The sequence below is a fragment of the Ovis canadensis genome, chromosome 14, assembly GCF_042477335.2.
Source record: "Ovis canadensis isolate MfBH-ARS-UI-01 breed Bighorn chromosome 14, ARS-UI_OviCan_v2, whole genome shotgun sequence".
Lineage (NCBI taxonomy): Eukaryota > Metazoa > Chordata > Mammalia > Artiodactyla > Bovidae > Ovis > Ovis canadensis.
The window spans coordinates 22,783,602-22,809,537 of NC_091258.1; the positions used below are offsets into that span (position 1 = coordinate 22,783,602).

Genomic DNA, 25,936 nt, shown 5'->3' on the forward strand with positions numbered 1-25,936 from the left:
AGGGAAGCCAGGATATAGAGGAGTTTTTGCAACAGCACCAGATAGCTAGAACAAAAGGTTGCTGTTAATAAAAGAAACCTAGACATCTCGAGTTAAGGAATTTGGTGCCTCTCTATGTCTGAGAACATGCATAGACGTGGGCTCGCTGAGATCATCCCTTTGAAATGCTCCTCGCCACTGGGGGCCAGTGTCCCGTGTTTTCTCACCCTGAGTTTTCCTCATGCTGTGCCATCCAAGTGACTGCAATATGCCAGCTAGATGCTTTGTTTCCAGATACCGCAAGCAGTGTTTTACCCTTCACTTGGTAACGGCAGCACCAGAAGACAGGGAGCTCTAACAGCCTCTTCTGTAGCCTAATGTTCTCTTCTTTCCCACACCTCTGTCTCTTCTTCCAGAAACATCTCTTGAATTAGTCACATACTTTTAAACTTCACTGCTTCTATCTTGTCTTTCCTTGAGGTTATGGTCACATCATGGTGCATTCAAGGCTTCATACAATGGATTGACAAATACAAACACACATCGTGAGCCTAGGTATGCCCGTGGTATCTTGCTGCTGCTGCTAAGTTGCTTCAGTCGTGTTCAACTCTATGCGACCCCATAGACGGCAGCCCACCAGGCTCCCCCATCCCTGGGATTCTCCAGGCAAGAACACTGGAGTGGGTTGCCATTTCCTTCTCCAATGCATGAAAGTGAAAAGTCAAAGTGAAGTAGCTCAGTCTTGTCCAACTCTTAGCGACCTCATGCACTGCAGTCGACCAGGCTCCTGCATCCGTGGGATTTTCCAGGCAAGAGTACTGGAGTGGGTGCCATCGCCTTCTCCGGTGATATCTTGATTGTCAATCAAATCAGATGCTATGGCTCCTCCATGGTCCCAGTCACAGAGAGTCACTTGGCTTCAGAGCATACAGACAAACTCATTAGCACAGACCTGACCAAAGGTGAACATTTGTCGACAAACACATAGTTAGTAGATACAGGCATAAATCACAGACGAAGACAGATAGATATGTGCATAAATCACAAACAAAGACAGAGGAGAAACCACAGTCGTGGACCAGTTTTGTTTTGCTGTTGTTGCAGTCCTTGCCACTGTAAGGCAAATAAGTTAAGAGTTGGAAGAAAAAGGATGCTCTGTGTACCACAGTGGGCTCAGAGAGTCCAGCGCACATGGAGGCTTCTCTATAATCAGTGGGTCACTCCCCACCCCTCCCTTCCAGAAGCTGTTTCCTAACCTGAGACTCAGAGCCTCCTGCTTCTCTTCAAAGGCACTTTAGGCCCAGGGGTTCACACCGTTATTACTACCAAGCTTCAAGGATGTGAGAGTTGAGGAAATGGACTGGCAGCTGTGGGCTTCAGTAGCTGGTGGGCTAGGAGGACACCAGAGGTAGGAATGGGGACTTAGGGACCTGACCACTCTGGTCACCCAGCAGGACAAAAGTGCCACCCGTTCACAGGCTTACAAACACCAACGAGTTCTTTATGGTAAATAAGGGAAGGTTTGTTGCTGACAGTGAGTATGCTTTTCATTACTTTAGATACATTTTCACATATCGTCATAATGGAGACTTACTTTTGCTCTATTATAGAGCAGAATCACTAATCCCCTACATTTGCATAAGACTTTAAATCTTTTCCAACTGCTTTCCTAGGCTTTCTTTCATATAAACCTCAAGATTTTTTATTGTAAATAAGAGTCATATATTGCACATATTTTGCATTATTTTACATGTTTTCTGTTCTTTGCCTAGTCCCTAATAAGCCAACAGAATCTTTGTCGGTGTCATATATCAATGTTTTATGAATATAATCCAGTTTGTTGTTCATCGTCTTCTCAGCATCCCATTCTCTCTCTCTTCCTCTGCTGTTTTCTGCATGATTGGGTTGGATTACTTATTTATTTAGTTAGTTAGTTGGTGTGTCAGTGGTTTTTTGTTGTTTTCACCCTTCTGAGTCTTTCTGCTGTCTTTTATGTACGCATGCTCTAGATTTCTGTCTTTGCTTGCATAGTGAGTCTTTGATCTTCTTAGAAATCAAGCAGTCTTTTATTTGGACTTATTCAAAATGATATTTTGAATATCATTCTTCTATGTTCAGTATAGCTTATATAAATTAGAGGGCAACCAATACGGTATTCTATATTTTCCTACACGTTACTTACATATTCTGTCCGCTGGCTAGGTGAATTGGAGCAATTTCTATAACCTCTTGGAACTGGATATTCCTCATTAGTTAGGGAGGACTAAGAGTTACTTGAGAAGTTTATTACAAATATCAGCAAAGTCACATGTAAAGTGCTAGCACACGTTCCAACACATGTTTAATGGACTGTTGTTCTGAAAGTAGTAGTTTGTGGTTGTGATTCTGGAAGCAATCAAATGATGATCACAGCGGTTAGAACATGTCTTCACAACTGCTTTATGGTGACCGCCTAGGAGTGTCTTCTGCCGATGGACCCAAATTTAACCCTATCCTGAAACTGAGCATTCAAGTGGTTTGCCACTTTTGCTCTTTATAAATGTCTCACTAAACATCTTCCTGCTTTCAGTTTTTTATTTTTCCTCTTTTGAATTTAGCATTTGGGTGTATTCCTAGGAGTGAAATGATAGAGTGTATAGAGTATAACGTGAGGGGATATGTACATTTGGAAGGTTCTTGATAAATAAATACTGCCTGATCACTTTCTATGAGAATAACATCAGTTTATACTCCAAACAAAATCAAGAGAAAGACTTTATAGAAGCTTTCATAGCCTTTGCTGGTGTTGTTTCCTATTTGACTTTTCTTATATAGAGTTTCCATTAAAATGATTACACATATGTGTGTGTATACTTATGTGTATCTATATCACTGTCATATGATATATACATGTAGATTCACACACATTTTATGAAGCATGGGTCAGTGATGGTATTTAAATATCATTTGCCACATGATTTTCATAGGAGCCTATTATCCAAAGTTTGAGGTGCTTACTTTTGGTACTAACTCAGATGCTTACTTTTAGTTATAGCCCTTTAACACCCGTCTAGCCTTTTCTTATCTCTCTTTCAATAAGAGGAAACCTGACACCCACCTAAGTTTCCAGCTCAAATTTTATAGCATCATTGGTCTCAATGTTTATTTTTATGCTTTCCTATTTTTCATGAGAAGCCATACTGGTAGTGTATTTAAAATAATGACACAGGTTCCTTTTTTTGCAGCCGTTTATTTAACTTAAAAGGTGAGTTACAGATAGGCCAGAAATTCTCACAGTATTGTTCCAGTGATTGAAATTTGCGGCACACTGTGTAGGGCGTGAGTTCCAGGAGTAGACCCACTAATGAAAACAAATGGCCTTTGAAAGAACATCGACCAACATTCTCCATAATGCCGGACATAGTTTGGATGTTGAGATTTTTCACTTGTGAATGTGAGGACCACACAGTTGACCATGAGGAGAGTCACTTTTGTATCCAGCAAAAGTTCTGTGGGTTAGTGACCAAGCAAGGAATCTCCTCACTTGGCAGGTTAAGAAAGGGAATACACAGCACTGAAGTATACATAAATCAAGACTGACATTGTGGATAGGATGATTCTGAAGATGGGATTAAATAGCTTAATGATAGTCATTGTGAATCACAATGTCAGCTTTAGTATAATTCTAATGATGTACTTGCTAACTCTAATGAGGTTTGATAGAATAAAATTAACAATGTCCAAACAGCTGTATGCTTTCACAACAAAGGAGCCATATCTCAGAGCAGACTGATACATGTTCTCTGTGGGGGATTTTAGTCAATTGATTTGTTTTTTTGTCTTTTAGGATATATTTAAATTTGCAAGAACTTCACCTGTCCCAAGACAAAAGAGGTCCATTGTGGTATCTCCCATTTTAATTCCAGAGAATCAGAGACAACCTTTCCCGAGAGATGTTGGCAAGGTAAGTCAGACAAAGACCAATGCAGAGCATGTTTTTATTATGAGATGAGCATACATGAGGCAAACTGACTCTGACTGGCTTAGCAACCAGCAGGAATTGGCCTCAGTTCCTCTATAGTCAGAGGCCAAAGGGTGTTGCCAAGAAAAGAATGTCAAAAGGTCATGAAAAAGGGATTAAAAAAAAAAAAGTAACACGTTTGAATGTCATGATTTGAAGATCAGCCTGGTAGGTAAAGATGCGATAGTTGTGACATGAGGGTGTCGTTGGTTAAGAAATAGACTCACGGCTTTTGTATACAATGTCCAGGCCATCAGCCAGGTAAGTCCCCTTAGTCTAGCAGTATGATGATATGTGTCATTTTATTTAGATCCTAGTTTTCAAATGTGTAGGTCCAGGAACACCCTTGGGGCAGCTCTCTAAAAACAAAATCACATCAAAGCAATTAAACCACACTAACCAGATTGAGCAAGTGCCATTGAATGAATCCGAGCAACTGCTTTTCCATGAAGAAATATTTACTGCTAAATAGGCAGAAATACTGATGTTGCCTGGTCAACACATCCTCTCCCCTCAGGAAAACCGACACGGAGAATCGAATTTTAACCAGTGCATATGTTTCAGGGACCTTGGAATTGGAACAGTGGTGGTTAGTCGAGTGGATGATCTGAGTGGCTGGTGCTGTTGGATTGTTTATCTATTTGTTGAATAGAAGTGGTATGGAGGTGAGAAAGAATGAGGTGTGTCTGAGGAGAAGATATGTCTGGTTGGCTGCAATGTAGTAAGCAAGGAGGAGAGTCATACAAGTTGAAGTCAGAAAGGTTGGCCTGTCATGTGGGCCTTGGAGATGATGGTCAAGAGTAGGGTTTTCATTGTACATGCAGCTGGAAACCACTGGAAACCCTCCCAGGTATGCGTGCATCTGAACGTTTGATCCCTCTGGCTGCCTTGTAAGGAATGATCTGTGGGAGCAGGATGTAGGGAGGAGTGGACACAAAGAAACAGCCAAGAAGGAGGTTTTACAGTGACCTATGCAAGAGGTTGGGGTGACTTGCATTATTAGGAATCTATTTCTATTGTAAACTAGAAGCATGAATAATTCAATATCCTGATAATAACCATGCTTATGATTTAAACTATCACTGTGCCAAATATGTCTTTCTTTAAGCAAAATCTTGCCAGGTTTCCAGGATATGTTGGAAAGGGAAGCAGAGCTGTTGCAAGTGGACAGTGACAGGGCTGGTGAGCGCTGGCCCTTTGGGCAACACAAGCCTCTGTGGTGGCCTTTGTGAGAGTTCCCTGGAGCCAAGGGGCCAGAGTCCTCAAATCTGCAAGTTTTTTACCCCCAGAAAGTTTGAGACACAAGTTTCATCCTTGTTCTGTAGTTTCTCTTTATGTACACTTAGTGTTTTCAACCCGTGCTATGGCGGGATGGGATAGAAGGCTAAACCAATCCTGCTTCAAGAGCTGTGGACCGCAACACAGCATCACCGGGCTGCTTGCTCGACGTGCCTTTTCTCCCATCCTGCCACAGCACCATGGAAACAGAAACGCTTGGGATGGAGCCCGGAACCTGTTTTTTTTTTCTTACCTTCCAAGTGATTCAGTTATGCACACTCAAGTTTATGGAGGTCCAATCTAAAACACTTTCTCCTCCTCTGCCTACCACTACAATGTAATACTTTCAGTAGTGGAATTTCAGTTAGTTTATTATAGCATTCAGAGAAGGCAATGGCACCCCACTCCAGTACTCCTGCCTGGGAAATCCCATGGGTGGAGGAGCCTGGTAGGCTGCAGTCCATGGGGTCGCAGAGAGTCGGGCACAACTAAGCGACTTCGCTTTCACTTTTCACTTTCATGCATTGGAGAAGGAAATGGCAACCCACTCCAGTATTCTTGCCTGGAGAATCCCAGGGACGGCGGAGCCTGGTGGGCTACCGTCTATGGGGTCGCACAGAGTCGGACACGACTGAAGTGACTTAGCAGCAGCAGCATTATAGCATTAAATAGTTTCCAAGGGTGAATTTTCACATCTCAGTTGTCTGAAAACGTGGTTGTTCTGGTGCAGTTATTACTAACACCACCTATCCCCTTAAACCTGTCCAGCTTTAGACAATAAATTTTTTGTGGTCATCCTAAAGCTTCCTTCAACCCCATGCATTCATCCTGATTATATTTAGGGAGTTTTCACAAGACCCTTTCTTTGAGATCAATAAATATGCAGCTAAGGACACTCTTCTGCATGGTTTCTTACTTATTACAGCCTCAAAACACTATTTTTCTAGCCAAAGACATCTCTCCTCAGCCCCTATGTTTCTGCCCACGTGGGCTTTCAACCTGGATTCTCTACAAACAACAGCTTTTCCAAGTGCCGTAGTCTAGGAACATCGTAATGGTGTGAAAGCCTCCCAAACCTCCAGATGGCTTTTACACAATAACTGCACTGCCTTGCAAAAATTATGTATTTGTCCATGCTGCTTAGGCCTTTGAAAGGACATATTTTCCTCTCTGTGTCTGCTTGTTTTTACTCATTCCTCTTATTCTTTTCTTTATATCTTGTATCCTATCCTAATCAGTTCCACCAACAGCTGACGAGCAAGGCTCTGTCGAGCTGTGGGAGGGTGTGGGAGTCTTCACAAATACTGGGCAGGCTGCGAGAAGGGAAAGGAGATGGGAGAGGCTAGGCTCTGGCCTCCACACATCACCACTCCCATCCACCCAAACTCTCCAAGTCAGGCAGCTCTAACTTTATAAATACTATATATCAGATTTTAGTGTAGAATGCCATTTGAAGAAGAGATTCTGTGGGCATAAAGTATAAAGACAGTTGTCTTACTCCGGGTTCCCTCAGACAAGAATTCAAATGCAAGTCTTTTCTGTACCAGTAATACTGGTAAGGACCTCCCAGGTGGCTCAATGGTAAGGGAATCTACCTGCCAAGCAGGAAACATGGTTTGATCCTTGGAATGGGAAGATGCCCTGGAGAAATAAATGGCAACCCACCCTGGTATTCTTGCCTGGGAAATCCCATGGACAGAGGAACCTGGCAGGCTACAGTCCTTGGGGTTGCAAAAGTTGGACACGATTTAGTGACTAAACAGCAACAGCAGCAGCAATACAGGTAAGGGAGTGAAGGAGTGCAGCGGGTAAGGGACGGCAGGCAGCTGAGAGCAGCCAGTGGTGAAGCCTGCTTGCCTCTGTGGTGGACTGGACTGCAGTCCCATGGAGAAAAGCCAGGAAACCATGTCAAGCACACTCCCAGGGTCATCCTGGCTGTGAGGGCGGGAGTTGGGCATTTATATACCAACCCTGTCAGTCTGGTTGAGGGCTGCTCCCAGAGGTGTAAATCCCTCAGCGCCTCTGCTGTGCCCTGTGCTCTGTGCCAACGGGCCTCTGAAACCTGGAGGAGAGTCTTTAGGCATCACAGCAGCTGGAAGTCCGCTGGTGTGCACTGAAAAGATAGGGTCCAAGGTGAAGTCCAAGGGACGAGGACTGGGCACTGATGAATTCTGCTCCATCACTGAACTTGCCATAAACACTTCTGCTTTGCAGGCTAGGTTTTCTCTGTCTTTGTCTCATCCCCTGTTTCCAGCTCATTTCTCAACCAACTTTCTTATGCCCCATGCCTTTGAAGCCACTGCACTTGCCCCTCTCCACTAATAAGTACTTGCTACATACCAGCAGCAAAAACGTCTGAAATTCAACCCAGTTCATATCAACAAGTATGTATTCCACATCTGCTATTTACAAGGCACTGTGCACAAGGCTGCTAATGTAATGGCAAAGGAAACAGTCCTTGACCTCACAGGATTAGAGATGAGTAGAAAAAGTCGTCAAAATTCTTTGTCACAGTAGAGTGTAATCACTTTTCATCTATTGTGTTGAATTTTCATTAAAAAGGAAAAACAAAAACATGAGGGTCATCCTCCAAGGTGCCAAACGAGGCTCTGGGTATGCTGTGACCTGTCCGAGATTCAGTCAGTTCAGTCACTCAGTCGTGTCTGATTCTGTGCGACGCCATGGACTGCAGTGTGTCAGGCTTCCCTGTCCATCACCAACTCCTGGAGCTTGCTCATTTGGCACCTTGAAGGATGACCTGTCCACAGTCACATACTTAATGGCAGAGGCAGGCTCTGCGCCAGCTCTTGGACATTTCACAGTCTATGCTCCTACCAGTGGGCTCACGGCTACTCAGTGCAATCATATCCTTGCTGAGAATTACTTTCTTTAAAATATCATTAAAACTAACCTTAATTCCTTGAAATGTACCAGAAAATGAGATGATTAGAGGGGCAGGTCAATGGATAGATAAATGACAAAGCAAGTATAGGAAAATGTTAATGGTGGACTCTAGGTGGTGAGCGCAGTTGATCACTGTGAACATCTTTCAACTTTCCTATTTGTTTGGAAATGTCATACTATTGTTTTGGGAAAGATTCAGTTCAGTTCAGTTGCTCAGTTGTGTCTGATTCTTCATAACCCCATGAATTATAGCACACCAGGCCTCCATGTCCATCACCAACTCCCGGAGTTCACTCAAACCCACATCCATCGAGTCGGTGATGCAATCCAGCCATCTCATCCTCTGTCGTCCCCTTCTCCTCCTGCCCCCAATCCCTCCCAGCATCAGGGTCTTTTCCAATGAGTCAACCCTTTGCATGAGGTGGCCAAAGTACTGGAGTTTCACCTTTAGCATCATTCCTTCCAAAGAACACCCAGGGCTGATCTCCTTCAGAATGGACTGGTTGGATCTCCTTGCAGTCAAAGGAACCCTCAAGAGTCTTCTCCAACACCACAGTTCATTCTTCGGTGCTCAGCTTTCTTCACAGTCCAAATCTCATATCTATACATGACTACTGGAAAAACCATAGCCTTGACTAGATGGACCTTTGTTGGCAAAGTAATGTCTCTGCTTTGGAATATGCTATGTAGGTTGGTCATAACTTTCCTTCCGAGGAATAAGTGTCTGTTAATTTCATGGCTGCAGTCACCATCTGCAGTGATTTTGGAGCCCCCAAAAATAAAGTCTGACACTGTTTCCACTGTTTCCCCATCTATTTCCCATGAAGTGATGGGACCAGATGCCATGATTTTCGTTTTCTGAATGTTGAGCTTTAAGCCAACCGTTTCACTCTCCTCTTTCACTTTCATCAAGAGATGCCGGGGTCCAGCCCCAGTGGATCCAGGGAATTCGAAGGGTGGATGGCGTTGGCGTGGAAAGACTTGTTTATTGATTGATAAAAGATTAGACTATAGCGTAGTAGGAAGATTAAGTGGAGGAAGAGGGCTGAATAGCTTGGTTTACGCGGAAGACCAATAAAATTCCAGACAAGGAATTTGCACCATCTATGTTGGGCCACCGGCACCCGCTTGAATATCTAAGGGTGCCTTGCCTTAAGCTCCCTTTCATGCGGGTCTTAACAGCCAGGGCAAGTAAGTAGACCTGGCGAGCCTCCACGCCCCAGGTGGAGATTCAGCCTGAAATTAAAGTAAAGAGCAGAGAGAGGGAAAGGGAGAGAAGAAGAGAGAGAGAAAGACACGGGGGGGAGCCAGAGTCCTTAGAAACCAGGCCGAGAGACTAGTTCAAGAAACTGGTCTGAGAAGCTGGTTCGAGAAACTGGTCCCATCCTTTATTGTTCAGAAGGCCTTTTATACTTTTGATAAAACATGGAGATCAATGGGTAACACAAAATTATGTAGCGTTCGCAACCCAGATTCTTTCTGTACATCATTTTGTATACAAAATGTCTCAGGTGATTTACATTATCTTTTGGCCAAGAGGCTTGTTAATAGTTTTTGGCTCTCTTCCTTAATGAATGTGAATTTTGTTTCCCCTGAAGTGTTTTTCTTTAATCTACATCTCCTTAAAGCACTAAAGTTACATCTCTATAGAACAAAGGTGCAGTGGGTTATAACAAAGAAGGTACTTAACTCAAAGATCTAATGTTGCTAATACCAGGTCTACTACTTGTTTTTCTATATACCAACTATATCTACAAATAAAGGATATGAAAATTTGGCAGCAAGTATTGACTCAACAAATGAAACTTTTAATCAGTCCTATTCTAAAGATTTTGACTCCTCAGAAGCTCCTACATTCCTAGGATGTTTTAAGCTTCCTGTGCCTCCTGCGGTCAGGAGGCCTCAAACAATCACATGCGCAGCTGTACAAGTCCTGCAGGCAGGCTAGAAAGCCATCGGAGGGGTTTTTGGATTGAAACACTCTTTCAAATGCAGAAGACTAAAGCCCTGAATTGACTTTTTCCAGAAAATGTCAGAAGAGTAGAAAAGCAGAGCACAAAAACCGGCAGATTTTTGTTGGGGTACATGCTTAGGAATTTCCAGAGGGGCCCCTGAAGTCTGAGCACGCCTTGCGTATGTCAGCTTCCTTCCTCATGACCTTGTCATGGGCGGGATTCCTCACACTGGCTCCCGGCAAAGAGGCTTTTGAGTTCCTCTTCACTTTCTGCCATGAGGGTGGTGTCATCTGCATATCTGAGATTATTGATATTTCTCCCAGCAATCTTCATTCCAGCTTGTGCTTCTTCCAGCCCAGCGTTTCTCATGATGTACTCTGCATATAAGTTAAATAAGTAGGGTGACAATATACAGCCTTGACGTATTCCTTTTCCTATTTGGAACCAGTCTGTTGTTCCATGTCCAGTTCTAACTGTTGCTTCCTGACCTGCATATAGGTTTCTCAAGAGGCAGGTCAGGTGGTCTGGTATTCCCATCTCTTTCAGAGATACGTGGGGTATCTCTTCACGGCTGCTCCAGCAAAGTGCAGCCGCAGCTCCTTACTTTGGATGAGGGGTATCTCCTCACCGCCCCCCCTCCTGACTTTGAACATGGAGTGGCTCCTTTCAGCCCTCCTGCACCTGCGCAGCCACCGCTCCTTGGACGTGGGGTTGCTCCTCTGGGAAACATTAGTTAGTTAGTTAGTTAGTTAGTTAGTTCAGTCGCTCAGTAGTGTCCGACTGTTTGCGACCCCATGAATTGCAGCACGCCAGGCTTCCCTGCCCATCACCAACTCCCGGAGTTCACTCAGACTCGCGTTCATCGTGTCAGTGATGCCATCCAGCCATCTCAACCTCTGTCGTCCCCTTCTCCTCCTGCCCCCAATCCCTCCCAGCATCAGAGTCTTTTCCAATGAGTCAACTCTTCCCATGAGGTGGCCAAAGTACTGGAGTTTCAGCTTTAGCATCATTCCTTCCAAAGAAATCCCAGGGCTGATCTCCTTCAGAATGGACTGGTTGGATCTCCTTGCAGTCCAGGGGACTCTCAAGAGTCTTCTCCAACACCACAGTTCAAAAGCATCAATTCTTCGGCGCTCAGCCTTCTTCACAGTCCAACTCTCACATCCATACATGACCATTGGAAAAACCATAGCCTTGACTAGACGGACCTTAGTCGGCAAAGTAATGTCTCTGCTTTTGAATATGCTATCTAGGTTGGTCATAACTTTTCTTCCAAAGAGTAAGCGTCTTTTAATTTCATGGCTGCAGTCACCATCTGCAGTGATTTTGGAGCCCCCCAAAATAAAGTCTGACACTGTTTCCCCTGTTTCCCCATCTATTTCCCATGGGGTGATGGGACCAGATGCCATGATCTTCGTTTTCTGAATGTTGAGCTTTAAGCCAACTTTTTCACTCTCCACTTTCACTTTCATCAAGAGGCTTTTGAGTTCCTCTTCACTTTCTGCCATAAGGGTGGTGTCATCTGCATATCTGAGGTTATTGATATTTCTCCCGGCAATCTTGATTCCAGCTTGTGTTTCTTTCAGTCCAGCGTTTCTCATTATGTACTTTGCATATAAGTTAAATAGGCAGGGTGACAATATACAGCCTTGACGTACTCCTTTTCCTATTTGGAACCAGTCTGTTGTTCCATGTCCACTTCTAACTGTTGCTTCCTGGCCTGCACACAGATTTCACTAAATATATACCTTATTACAAAAGGAACAAGAGCTGGCATATTGACACAAAAGTACTGGGTCTACAATTCAAGAGAATGAATGGAGACCAAAGATATGTCTGTTTACTTTCTTTCTGTCATATTTTAATCACAGTCTGAATTTCTTTAAAGAAAGAAGATCCATACAGTATAGGGTAATAATGAAAGTAAGGTGCTACAGCAAATTAGCCCCCTGTGGCAGATTTTTCACAGCTGGAGGCTGTGCCATGTAGCATTGTATTTACAGAAAGGGTATACAGGCAGCTGTAAGTATTAGGCAAAGTTTTGAAATATGCACATTTTATCTATCTGCCAAGTCATTAATTAGTTGATAATTTAGCTAAATTATTAAAATTTGGGGGCTTATTTTCCAATATAACTCCCAATGTTTGTATCAAAAAAAAAGAGTAAAAATCCTGGTTGTGAATATACTTTCTCAAGCCTGTGAGTCCCTTCCCATTTTTGAAGTCTAGACAGCAAGGAGAATCTGAGAGTATATGTCCTGGAGAGAAATATGTAGTTCCCAACATATGCTTTTTTTCCCGCCCCCTTCAATGTGTGACTGTTTCAAAATTTGGGCCATAAATAAGTTCTCGGTTTTACCAATTTTCCCTGATAAATATTTGATTGCGTTTCTAGAGATTTTTGAGTTCTTGGGCCCAATTGATTGAGAGCAGGGGACATTAAATCTGCGAGGCAGCAAGGAGTTCTTTGGGAGACATATTTTATTCTGTTTTATATTAAGTTTGAAAGACAAGTCATTTATGAAATGCTTATTAGAGATTCTACTTTCATCACAAACCCTTTTCATCAAAACCAATGAAAGTGCATTTTACTGAAAATCCTTTTTTTATATCCACTATAAATTGGTAGAATGGGCCTTTAGAAGGACATCTTTAACCCATGATGGAAGAAATATGTAATGGGACCATGTGCTCTTCGTAAAGGGAATCAACATAGATCATTAGACCAAATGATGAAAACCACTCAACCAGGACCCTGCTTTGATTGTGTCATGAATGTAAGTCACACATGAGGACAATTTACAGCAAGTCCTAAATATTTTTCAGAGTTCTGGATGTGTGGTTGGTTAGCAGTCCCCCCACATCTAGGTACTCTCTTATGCCCACCTGTGCAAAAAGGTGCTAAGGAGTCTTACAGTCTGGAAATTGAATTTGTTTCACTCAGTTTAATAGTCTTTGCAGCACTTTGAGAACCCATGGGTGCCAAGTTGCATCCCTAGCAGCTGGACCAGAATGCTAATAACTAGATCTGTCTCCCCTGAGCCCCGCTCCAGCTCATCTCCTTACTAACACGTAGACTTAGGGTGCTCTGCTGCATCCTGTGGCCTGATGTGTTTCATGGAATCACCACCCACCTTTTAAAATCCATCATTTCACATCTTTTATTCAAGTCCAACTAATATCTCATCTCAGAAATTTACATCTGTTTAATTTCCCCATTTTAAAACAAGTAGCAGTTTATTCAGTAACTAAAAGTTTTTATTGATTCTTGTATCAGTTCAGTTCAGTCGCTCAGTTGTGTCCAATTCTTTGTGACCCCATGGACTGCAGCACGCCAGGCTTCCCTGTCTATCACCAACTCCCAAAGCTTGCTCAAACTCATGTCTATCAAGTTGGTGATGCCATCCAACCATCTCATCCTCTGTTGTCCCCTTCCCCTCCCACCTTCAATCTTTCCCAGCATCAGGGTCTTTTCAAATGAGTCAGTTCTTCGCATCAGGTGGCCAAAGTATTGAAGTTTCAGCTTCATCATCAATCCTTCCAATGAATATTCAAGACTGATTTTCTTTAGGATTAACTGGTTGGATTTCCTTGCAATCCAAGGGGCTCTAAAGAGTCTTCTCCAACACCACAGTTCAAAGGCATTACTCCTTCAGCAATCAGCTTTCTTTATAATCTAACTCTCACATCCATACATGACTACTGGAAAAACCATAGCTTTAACTAGATGGGCCTTTCTTGGCAAAGTAATGTCTCTGCTTTTTAAAATGCTTTCTTAGGTTGGTCATAGCTTTTCTTCCAAGGAGCGAGCATCTTTTAATTTCATGGCTGCAGTCACCATCTGCAGTGATTTTGGAGTCCAAAAATATAAAGTCTGTCACTGTTTCCATTGTTTCCCCATCTATTCCCATGAAGTGATGGGACCAGATGCCATGATCTTAGTTTTCTGAATGTTGAGTTTTAAGCCAACTTTTTCACTCTCCTCTTTCACTTTCATCAAGAAGCTCTTCACTTTCTGCCATGAGGGTGGTATTATCTGCATATCTGCAGTTATTGATGTTTTTCCCAGCAATCTTGATTCCAGCTTGGCTTCATCCAGCCTGGCATTTTGTATGATATACTCTGCATGTAAGTTAAATAAGCTGGCTGACAATATACAGCCTTGACATACTCCTTTCCCAATTTGGAACCAGTCTTGTTTCATGTCCAGTTCTAACTGTTGCTTCTTGACCTGTTTACAGATTTCTCAGAAGGCACATTTCTCAGAGATAGTAATCCCATCTCTTTAAGAATTTTCCATATTTTGCTGTGATCCACACACTCAAAGGCTTTGGTGTAGTCAATAAAGCAGACGTTTTTCTGGAACTCTCTTGCTTTTTCGATGATCCAGTGGATGTTGGCAATTTGATCTCTGGTTCCTCTGCCTTTTCTAAATCCAGTTTGAGCATCTGGAAGTTCATGGTTCATGTACTCGTGAAGCCTGGCTTGGAGAATTTTGAGCATTACTTTGCCAGAATATAAGATGAGTGCAATTTTGTAGTAGTTAGAGCATTCCTGGAGAAGGGAATGGCAAGCCACTTCAGTATTCTTGCCTTGAGAACCCCATGAACAGTATGAAAAGGCAAAATGATAGGATACTGAAAGAGGAACTCCCCAGATCAGTAGGTGCCCAATATGCTACTGGAGATCAGTGGAGAAATAACTCCAGAAAGAATAAAGGGATGGAGCCAAAGCAAAAACAATACCCAGTTGTGGATGTGACTGGTGATAGAAGAAAGGTCCAATGCTGTAAAGAGCAATATTTCATAGGAACCTGGAATGTCAGGTCCATGAATCAAGGCAAATTGGAAGTGGTCAAACAAGAGATAGCAAGAGTGAATGTCTACATTCTAGGAATCAATGAACTAAAATGGACTGGAATGGGTGAATTTAACTCAGATGACCATTATATCTACTACTGCGGGCAGAAATCCCTCAGAAGAAATGGAGTAGCCATCATGGTCAACAAAAGAGCCCGAAATGCAGTACTTGGATACAATCTCAAAAATGACAGAATGATCTCTGTTCGTTTCCAAGGCAAACCATTCAATATCACAGTAATCCAAGTCTATGTCCAAACTAGTAATGCTGAAAAAGCTGAAGTTGAACGGATCTATGAAGACCTACAAGACCTTTTAGAGCGAACATCCAAAAAAGATGTCCTTTTCATTATAGGGGACTGGAATGCAAAAGTAAGAAGTCAAGAAACACCTGGAGTAGCAGGCAAATTTGGCCTTGGAATACGGTGTGAAGCAGGGCAAAGACTAATAGAGTTCTGCCAAGAGAATGCACTGGTCATAGCAAACACTATCTTCCAACAACACAGGAGAAGACTCTACACATGGACATCACCAGATGGTCAACACTGATGGTCAAATCAGATTGATTATAATCTTTGCAGCAAAAGATGGAGAAGCTCTATACAGTCAGCAAAAACAAAACCAGGACCTGACTGTGGCTCAAATCATGAGCTCCTTATTGCCAAATTCAGACTTAAATTGAAAAAAGCATGGAAAACCACTAGACCATTCAGGTTTGACCTAAATCAAATCCCTTATGACTATACAGTGGAAGTGAGAAAGAGAGTTAAGGGACTAGATCTGATAGATAGATTGCCTGATGAACTGTGGACTGAGGTTCATGACATTGTAGAGGAGACAGGGATCAAGACCATCCCTGTGGAAAAGAAATGCGAAAAAGAAAAATGGCTGTCTGGGGAGGCCTTACAAATAGCTGTGAAAAGAAGAGAAGAGAAAAGCAAAGCAGAAAAGGAAAGATATAAGTATCTGAATGCAGAGTTCCAAAGAATAGCAAGAAGAGATAAGAAAGCCTTCCTCAGCGATCAATGCAAAGAAATAGAGGAAAACAATAGAATGGGAAAGACTAGAGATCTCTTCAAGAAATTTAGAGATACCAAGGGAACATTTCATGCAAAGATGGGCTCGATAAAGGACAGAAATGGTAGGGACCTAACAGAAGCAGAAGATATTAAGAAGAGGTGGCAAGAATACACAGAAGAACTGTACAAAAAAAGATCTTCATGACCAAGATAATCATGATGGTATGATCACTGACCTAGAGCCAGACATCCTGGAATGTGAAGTCAAGTGGGCCTTAGAAATCATCACTACAGCAAAGCTAGCGGAGGTGATGGAATTCCAGTTGAGCTCTTTCAAATCCTGAAAGATGATGCTGTGAAAGTGCTGCACTCAATATGCCAGCAAATTTGGAAAACTCAGCAGTGGCCACAGGACTGGAAAAGGTCAGTTTTCATTCCAATCCCGAAGAAAGGCAATGCCAAAGAATGCTCAAACTACTGCACAATTGCACTCATCTCACACACTAGTAAAGTAATGCTCAAAATTCTCCAAGCCAGGCTTCAGCAATACGTGAACCATGAACTTCCAGATGTTCAAGCTGGTTTTAGAAAAGGCAGAGGAACCAGAGATCAAATTGCCAACATCCACTGGATCATGGAAAAAGCAAGAGAGTTCCAGAAAAACATCTATTTCTGCTTTATTGACTATGCCAAAGCTTTTGTCTGTGTGGATCACAATAAACTGTGGAAAATTCTTCAAGAGATGGGAATACCAGGCTACCTTATCTGCCTCTTGAGAAACCTATATGCAGGTCAGGAAGCAACAGTTAGAACTGGACATGGAACAACAGACTGGTTCCAAATAGGAAAGGGAGTACATCAAGGCTGTATATTGTCACCCTGCCTATTTAACTTGTATGCAGAGTACATCATGAGAAATGCTGGGCTGGAGGAAGCAGAAGCTGGAATGAAGATTGCTGGGAGAAATATCAATAACCTCAGATATGCAGATGACACCACCCTTATGGCAGAAAGTGAAGAGGAACTAAAAAGCTTCTTGATGAAAGTGAAAGAGGAGAGTGAAAAAGTTGGCTTAAAGCTCAACATTCAGAAAACAAAGATCATGGCATTTGGTCGCATCACTTCATGGGAAATAGATGGGGAAACAGTGGAAACAGTGTCAGACTTTATTTTTTTTTTGGTCTCCAAAATCACTGCAGATGGTGATTGCAGCCATGAAATTAAAAGACGCTTACTCTTTGGAAGGAAAGTTATGACCAACCTACATAGCATATTCCAAAGCAGAGACATTACTTTGCCAACAAAGGTCCATCTAGTCAAGGCTATGGTTTTTCCTGTGGTCATATATGGACGTGAGAGTTGGACTGTGAAGAAAGCTGAATGCCAAAGAATTGATGCTTTTGAACTGTGGTGTTGGAGAAGACTCTTGAGAGTCCCTTGGACTGCAATGAGATCCAACCAATCTATTCTAAGGGAGATCAGCCCTGGGTATTCTTTGGAAGGAATGATGCTAAAGCTGAAACTCCAGTACTTTGGCCACCTCATGGGAAGAGTTGACTCATTTGAAAAGACCCTGATGCTGGGAAATATTGAGGGCAGGAGGAGAAGGGGGTGACAGAGGATGAGATGGCTGGATGGCAGTACCAACTCGATGGACCTGGGTTTGAGTGAACTCTGGGAGTTGGTGATGGACAGGGAGGCCTGGCATGCTGCGATTCATGGGATTGCAAAGAGACGGACATGACTGAGCGACTGAGCTGAACTGAACTGAGCATTCCTTGGCATTTCCTTTCTTTGGTATTGTAATGAAAACTGACCTTTTCCAGTCCTGTGGCCACTGCTGAGTTTTCCAAATTTGCTGGCATATTGAGTGCAGCACTTTCACAGCATTATCTTTTAGGATTTGAAATAGCTTAACTGGAATTCCATCACCTCCACTAGCTTTGTTGTATAGGAGAGAAATTTTAATATTGGTGATATGTTTTAATTATAATTTAAGTGATCATAGCTGCTTTGTTGTTAGACAGGAGTTAACAGAGCATTATATGACCAGTCTGTATGTTTCCGACAAATTTTAATTTTCCACAGTGGCAGAGAAGCTTCCAGATATATTGCTTGGCAGTCAACCATTATGTCAGGTCATATAAGCATCCTTTAATATTGTCGATGTCCAAAACCTCAGTGCTGAAAATTTCCTGGTGAGATGAGCTGAAGAAGTGATTTCTACATTCAGCAACCCCAACTGTACCTATCACTTTCCGATTTCCATGACTGAACTCTTCTCACTTCCTGGGACACACCTTCTTCATCCTCACTCTGTATGGCCACCCCGTTACACTCTAAGGCAGCACATCCATTGGAACACTTGCTCCATTGCAGAAAGTCCCACGTCTACTCTGGCAGCGTGACAGCGTCTAACTGCAGGTGTTGAGCACTTGCAATATGGCTGCTGCTGCAGTTGATGAACTGGATTTTTATACTTCATTAAATTTTAACATATTTATTTATCTATATATCCACTTCCTGATTTATTTTTGGCTGTACCATGAGGTATGAGGGATCTTAGCTCCCTGACCACGGATCAGACCTGTGCCCCCTATATTGGGAGCACAGAGTCTTAACCACTGGCTTTCCAGGGAAGTTCCAAAATATAATTAATTTTATTTTGAACTTAAAAACTACTACTTGATCCAATTATTAAAACAACTTCTCGTGTGAATGCAACTTTTCAACTATAATTTTTTTTAATGAAGTATAGCAGGAGACACAAGAGACAGGGATTTGATCCCTGGGTCAGAAGATACCCTGGAGTAGGAAGGAAATGGCAAGCCACTCCAGTACTCTTGCCTGGAAAATTCCATGGAGAGAGGAGCCTGGTAGTCTCCAGTTCATAGTGTTGCAAAGAGTCAGACACGACTGAGCACACACGTACACATACACACATAATTGATTTATTAATACAATATAATGTTAGTTTCACTCCAGTACGCTTGCCTAGAAAATCCCATGGACGAAGGAGCCTGGTGGGCTGCAGTCCATGGGACGCTAAGGGTCAGACACGACTGAGCGATTTCACTTTCACTTTTCACTTTCATACATTGCAGAAGGAAATGGCAACCCACTCCAGTGTTCTTGCCTGGAGAATCCCAGGGACGGGGAAGCCTGGTGGGCTACCTTCTATGGGGTCGCACAGAGTCTCAGAATAGGACACGAATGAAGTGACTTAGCAGCAGCAGTGTTGGTTTCAGGGGTATAGCAAAGTGATTCAGTTACATGTACATATTTTTTTCAGATTATTTTCAATTATAGCTGATTATGAGATATTGAATCTATCTTGTATTTTAATCTAGATACAGGTAAAGTATTTTGTTGAAAATATGATGTCTAAATTGAAATATAAGTATAGAATGATAAAACAGTACACACACACACAAAAGAGTGGAACGTATCTCATTAATAATCCTTATATAGATGTCATATTGCAATAAAATTATTTTGGATATATTTGTATAATTAAAATTAACCTCATATGGTTTTCTCCTTTATTTTTTTAATGTGTCTACCAGAAAATTTTAACTTATTTATATGGTTCATGTTATATTTCTGTTGGGCAATGCTGGGCTAAAATGTACTTTTGATACAGTCTCCTCCATGAAAGTTTGTCTTTGATCTCCTTTACACATTTGTTTATACCTCTTAGATGACAGAACACATTTTGAGCAGCAGTATAGTTTCTTTTTAGAGAAGGCAATGGCACCCCACTCCAGTACTCTTGCCTGGAAAATCCTATGGACAGAGGAGCCTGGTAGGCTGCAGTCCATGGGGTCTCGAAGAGTCGGACACGACTGAGCGACTTCTCTTTCACTTTTGACTTTCGTGCACTGGAGAAGGAAATGGCAACCCACTCCAGTGTTCTTGCCTGGAAAATCCCAGGGACAGGGGAGCCTGGTGGGCTGCTGTCTATGGGGTCGCGCAGAGTCGGACACGACTGAAGTGACTTAGCAGCAGCGTAGTTTCTTTTGTATTTTTTTTTATCTTCACATTAACTATAAATTACCAAGAATAGTGAGTGATATATTAACACATAGTAGGGACTCACATATTCTTTGACCTGAATTCTAGCCAAGTCTATAGCTGGTTGACTAAGGTATTCACTGGTTACTAATTTAAGCGATCATAGCTGGTTGGTTGTTAGAAAGGAGTTAACAGAGCATTATATGACCAGTCTGTATGTTTCCAACAAATTTTAATTTTCCACTGTGGCAGAGAGGCTACCAGATAAATTGCTTGGCAGTCAACCAGTATGTCAGGTCATATAAGCATCCTTAGCAGATTGTGATGGATTTGATGCTGATTGATTTTGTGTGAGTGTGTGTGTGTGTGTGTGTGTGTGTGTGTGTGTAGAAAGAGAAAGAGGAAGAGTAAAAGGGAGTAGGAGAGAGAGAGAGAAATAGGGGGAAAGAGTGAGCAAAGATAGTGCCTGTATTTCTGCATCTGCTTATATATGCAATGATATTTTAAATCTACTCAAATAAAAAACTCAAAAACTTCTGATTGCAACTGAACAGAGTTAATTCTAACTTATTTTGACTAAGTCTAATAAAAGCTTATATCCACTATTAGCAAATGTTGCCCTCTTTCTGCAAAGTTTAATTAATGGTAAAACATAATTGAGTTGTTTTGGTTCTTCGCCAAATACATATATATGCAAAAATCCCCTCCATGATATACATCCAGCAAATAAAGGCATCTTAGCCTGTAGAGGAAGCAATATTTTTAGCCCTGAGTTTATCACCCTTTCAGTTCTCAATGTGAAAGGGTCCCAGGGCTTTATTGTTATGTACATTTGGCCTCAGACTGAATTTATATTTAATTATTTGTGAACATTAAAGGATCTGGCATTTCAGCTAAAATTATCACCCTAGAGGTAGGAGAGTTGAGGAATTTTCAAATTCAACTAGAAATCTTGAACATCAAATGGGTGTTTGGATCTAAGCCAACCATGACTATCCTTGTTTTCCAGGGCAGGCCTTATAGCAACCATTTCTCAGATGGGGAAATTGAAATTGAGAGCGATTAAGTTACTTGCTCAAGGTAACACAGGTGAAAGAGTGGTGGTACTGGAATAGGACTCGTAAATGATTTCTGCACAGTGACATAAGTGAATGCTTCATTTTCGTGGGTCTTTGCCATTTGTGTGTATGCTCACATGCAGAAACCACGCATATTCTCAGAAACCAATATTATATCCCCATTTTCCACTGAAGAAATGGAGGCGAGCACTGTGCAAGACAGTCTACTTGTGATACAGACCGAGTTGCTCTGTAAGTTGAGCTCCTGCAGCATTGCCATCTGCCGTGCACTAGAGCTCCGGATGAATTTCAAAGTAGCTCGTGGCATGGGGGGAGGGGGAGGCCTTTGGAGGCAGAGGACACATACGAGCCAGGGGTCAGCCAAAGATTAGAAGCATTGCTCCCCTTTCCCCATTATCCTGCAGAGAGTGATGCCAGGACTGGTCAGACAGCTGAGCACATCAGAGAGGTTTGCCAGGAGACGCACTCTGCTCCTATAGCTCTTCCTTCTTAGTTGGCCAGTGGACAGGTAATCAGACTTCCGGGGGTATCTGGAAGCCCGAGTGCAGGTACCCAAATTTATAAAAGTCATCTAAGATTCCAGATTCCCACACCTGATGCCTGGGGCAGAGGTATACTGGTAAACTGGCTCTTGGGGTAAGGGAGCACTAACGTCTATGACTTGTATGTAGTGTTTGCTACTTTCTCTGGTGTAAATACCCCTGCAGTGGCCAATTGCAAGCTGCCAACTTGCAAAATTATTGCATATTTGACATTTTACACTTGGCTTTCATGAAGCAGTAAGAGTTGGCTCCAGCATAGCAGTGACCTTGGGGCCCATAGAATGTGACCTTGGATGGGGTCAGGGTGCCTGACCCCTGGGGAGTAGTGTTGGTGTGGAATCTCCAGTGGGGAAGTGGTGTACCCATTCACCCCAGGCTTTAGCTTGTTTCTTGTCCAGAGTGGGCACCAGGGGTCATTTTTGGACAGCTCTGCTCCTTTCAGGGCATGAAGTAATTTGTGTAAGGTCCCACAACCAGTGAAAAGTGGACTCAGATCTTGAATCTATGCTCTTTGAGCTCCTCCATGCCTCTTCTCCTTTGCACAAAAATTCCAAATCAGTTTCTAAAGGCTGACAAATTCTGTGACAGTTGTGCCAGTTCTACCTGGAAAATGAGAAAGGCAGATATGAAATTCTCTGTGAAGTGCAGAGAAATGAGGCTAACCTCACAGACATTTATTTGATCTGCATGTTTGCACACTGAGTCGAGGCCAGAGGTCATGTCTTAGTAGACCACGTGTTGACAAGCAGAAAACAACTCCCTTCTCTGTAAGGAAAGTTACTTTCTCACTTCAAACTACACGTGTTTTTTTGGGGTCAGTATCTCTGCTGACAGCCCCATTCAAAGGGATCCACGAGGAACAAAGTGAAAGCAGAAGGGCCAACTTTGGTGTAATTCACAGATTACCACTGCTAGTTTTTCTCAGCCCCAAGACCACAGCTGACTCAGTCAATAAGGGCTGTATAGGAGCAGGCCCAGGGCACCATGGGGAATGGATTGGCACTTTCACGATCAGCCCTCCAGTCCCAGCTGGGACGAAGATCGAGGCAGAAATGTATGGAGACAGAAACAGGCCAACAGATAGATTTCTGAAGATGGTGGGGGATGAATGTAAAACCCACATCTATTTCCTTTTCTATCTTGAAACTAACACTCATTCCAAGTTGAGTATGGGAGAGAGACTTCACTGTGGGGCTGGATCCCTGGAAACAGTGCCTCTCCGGCAGGCATCTGGGTTTGGCCTGCCTGTGTAGGCAGTAGTGGGGAGATGGTGGACATGAGACCCCCACTGCAAGGTGCTTTCCATCTGTGAGTCTTTCATTTGAGACATTAGCATTTCCTGTTGTCTTGGATCACGACATGAAGAAAAGCCTCAGTTTAGGCCTCTTGGGCAGGCAAATATTCATCCTGTGCTGCCCAGCTGGGCCTCACTCATTCATTCACTCAGAAATGTTTATCGAGCAAGTATGTGTTCAGCATTGCACTGGCTACTGCCCATATATTCCCCCTCAAAGAGCATCCATCCCAGAGGAAACACAGACCAATGAGCAGGCAGATAAGCACCACGACAGAGAACCATGGGAGTGAGGAGACACTGAGGAGATAAGAATTGATTGCCAAGAGGAGTCCTGACTGATGTATACCAGTAGACAAGGAGATGGAAGGAGAGAGAATCTTCCAGGCGGTGACAAAAGCGTGATCCAATGTCTGAAGGCAAGAGAGAGGGTGGCATGTCAGGAGAGCTTAGAATAACTGAATATGGCTGTGCGACACGGACAGCACCTCAGATGTAAAATTAGAGAGATCATTAATGGCTGGAAATGAAGGAACTATAAAAACAACTTCAGGGGATCTGGACCTTCCTCTACAGTGACAGAGGTACAGACGGGGGAATGGACTCGTGTGACCAGATCTGTGTTATAGGAAGATTAGTCTGGTTTTAGTGGTTCATACCTGAGGGCTGAGAAAATCAGGAGCAGGAGAGACCCAGATGGAAGCTGTGACAACAGCTGGGTGGGCAGTGAATGCTGCCTGGGCAGGGGCCAGCAGGCGGACTGGAGAGAAGACGCAGGGTCAGCAGTGCCTGTGGTGAGACGAGGCGGCCTTGGCGATAGTTGTGTGGCAGGGATGAAGGAAGCAGAGGGAAATCCTTCTGAGCCGGGAGCATTATGCCTCCAGAGGGTGCTGAGGAAAGCCACCTGGGTGCTGGGTGTATCTGTGGGTCAGGAGACCTTTTGTGAAACTAAAGGGACTATTTTCTCCCCCCTTGACAAAGTTTCCTCTTTACTCAAGCTGCTGTGCTCTCCTTTGAAACAAGAGCCCACGCGTCCCAGAGCAAGCTCTGCGAGCCACATAGGTAGAGGGGGGCGTGCAGACTGGACGGAGGAGCTCTCTTTCAAGGAACGGGTTGATTTTGCACCAGCAACAGGCTTGAGGAAACAAACTCTCAGAAGTCTCTTTCTGTGTCTTTCCCAGTTTGAACACAAATCCTACTGGATCCATGCCTAGGGATTTTTAGTTTAGTCCTTCCTTGCTGTGGATTTAAAATCTTTAATTTTTTTTTCCCCTGGCAGCTCAGAAATGCATAACAGCTGTATTCACTGTTGGCCTCCTAGCCTCAGATTCATTCCAAATACAAATTTTCTTAGTAATTTCTTCTTTGAATGCTGATGTTTGTGTGTTAGTATACACAATTCACAGGCTCCGTGTTGCTCAATTTTGGGCTGATTTATTTGACAACTTGAAATTCCTCACGAGTGGTGCTTTTATTTTGTTATTTGCATCTGGAAATCATTCCTAAAATCCCATAGAATAAATTTGTCTTGTCTTTTTTTAGTGACTTTTCCTCCTATTATAAGAATAATAGATGTTCATTATAAAAACTTTAAAGAAAAGCATGTATTTAATAAGAGAAAAGTCTCCCTAGTTTCCCCCACTTGAGATAACAGTTGTTGACATCCCAGGACCATGCTTCTAATCCCTTGAAGTACATACGGATTTGTGAAAATACACGTTCCTGAGCCTCATCTTCAGAGATCTGGAGTTGCCGAGTCTGGAATGGAGCCTGAGAGTTGCCATCCTAGCCAGCACCTTGGTTCTGCTGGCCTGCTGTGAGATGCTCTATCCTAAACGTGCACTAACTACCCACACGTGGCCCTCTGGCACTCAGCAGTGTCTCAGAAACGTCTGGCGTATCCTCAGATACCTTTCTTCAGCATCATATGGAAAGGCTGTATGGCATGACATGCTGCTGGAATGGCCATTCTTGAGTTCCAGGGGTTCTTAACATGGGGACCACAGACCCCAAAGGGGTTCACAGAGAGATCGACTGCACTTGTAATCCAATGTATCTTTTTTTTTTTTTTGGCACTTGAAGTATTTTTCTGAGTAGGATGCCACAAGGTTTACCAACTGCCAGAGGAGTCTGTGACACAAAAATAGTTAAAAACCTCTTCTGCTCTCCCCAGTGAATGGCGTTTAGTTGTTTCCCTCTAGAGCATCACCATTTATAAACCTTTACATGAATACATATGTACATAAGCATATATATGTGTACATATGTATATACATGTATTATATATGACAACAATGATTACCCTGTATGAAACTTCAACCTCCACACAAACAGTCAAAACTGGTCTAGCAGCACATTTCAGGAAGGCAAGCTGACTTTCTCCAACACCGGATAGGCTTAAATCCACTGTGTCCCTGTTCTGGTAGTTTCTTTGTCTATTTCCGCTTCAGCTCTGCTTCCATCTGGTGCCACCACCTTCTCCTCTCCACCCGTCTCATAGCCTCTAGGTCTAGAACATCTCTGTTCTCAGTGTGCTGTGCAGCTGTCATCCAGGGAAATATACCCTCAACCCTGTTGAGGGGTAAACAATACAGCTCATTGGATATATGCATTCCATGCATTCTTGGAAATGAGAAAGAACAAGGCCTGAAGCCTTCTAGTTTTATGTGTGTTTCCTCCAACGTTAAAAAGAGCCTCATTTCTGTTGTTTTCTTCCCACCTGAGAAGGGCACTGGTTCAGTACTGTGTGCGCCCCATCACTAATTCTCCCAACAGCCATGCCAAGAAGGCGTTTTCACGGTCATTATAGAGGAGGAAAAGTGTCACTGGTACATTTCTCTGAAGCAGTAGAGTGGTAAAGCTGAGATTTTTCGAAATTTTTTCTTGAAGATGTAATAGTGAAAAATCATAACCATCCAGGAGCTCAGTGATTCTTTTTACAGACTGAATACACCCATGAGGTCAGCACTCAGATCACAAGGAAAACACCCCTCTCCCCAGAGCCCCCTTCATG

General features: G+C 42.9%; 1 protein-coding gene across 1 annotated transcript in view; it reads left to right on the forward strand.

The window, feature by feature from the left end:
- Positions 1–25,936, forward strand: part of CDH13 (cadherin 13) — a 1,027,771-nt gene that overhangs the window by 459,964 nt on the left and 541,871 nt on the right. The window contains exon 4 of the mRNA XM_069552548.1: positions 3,806–3,922. Coding sequence (XP_069408649.1) covers positions 3,806–3,922 — 117 coding nt within the window. The remainder of the gene's footprint in view (positions 1–3,805; positions 3,923–25,936) is intronic.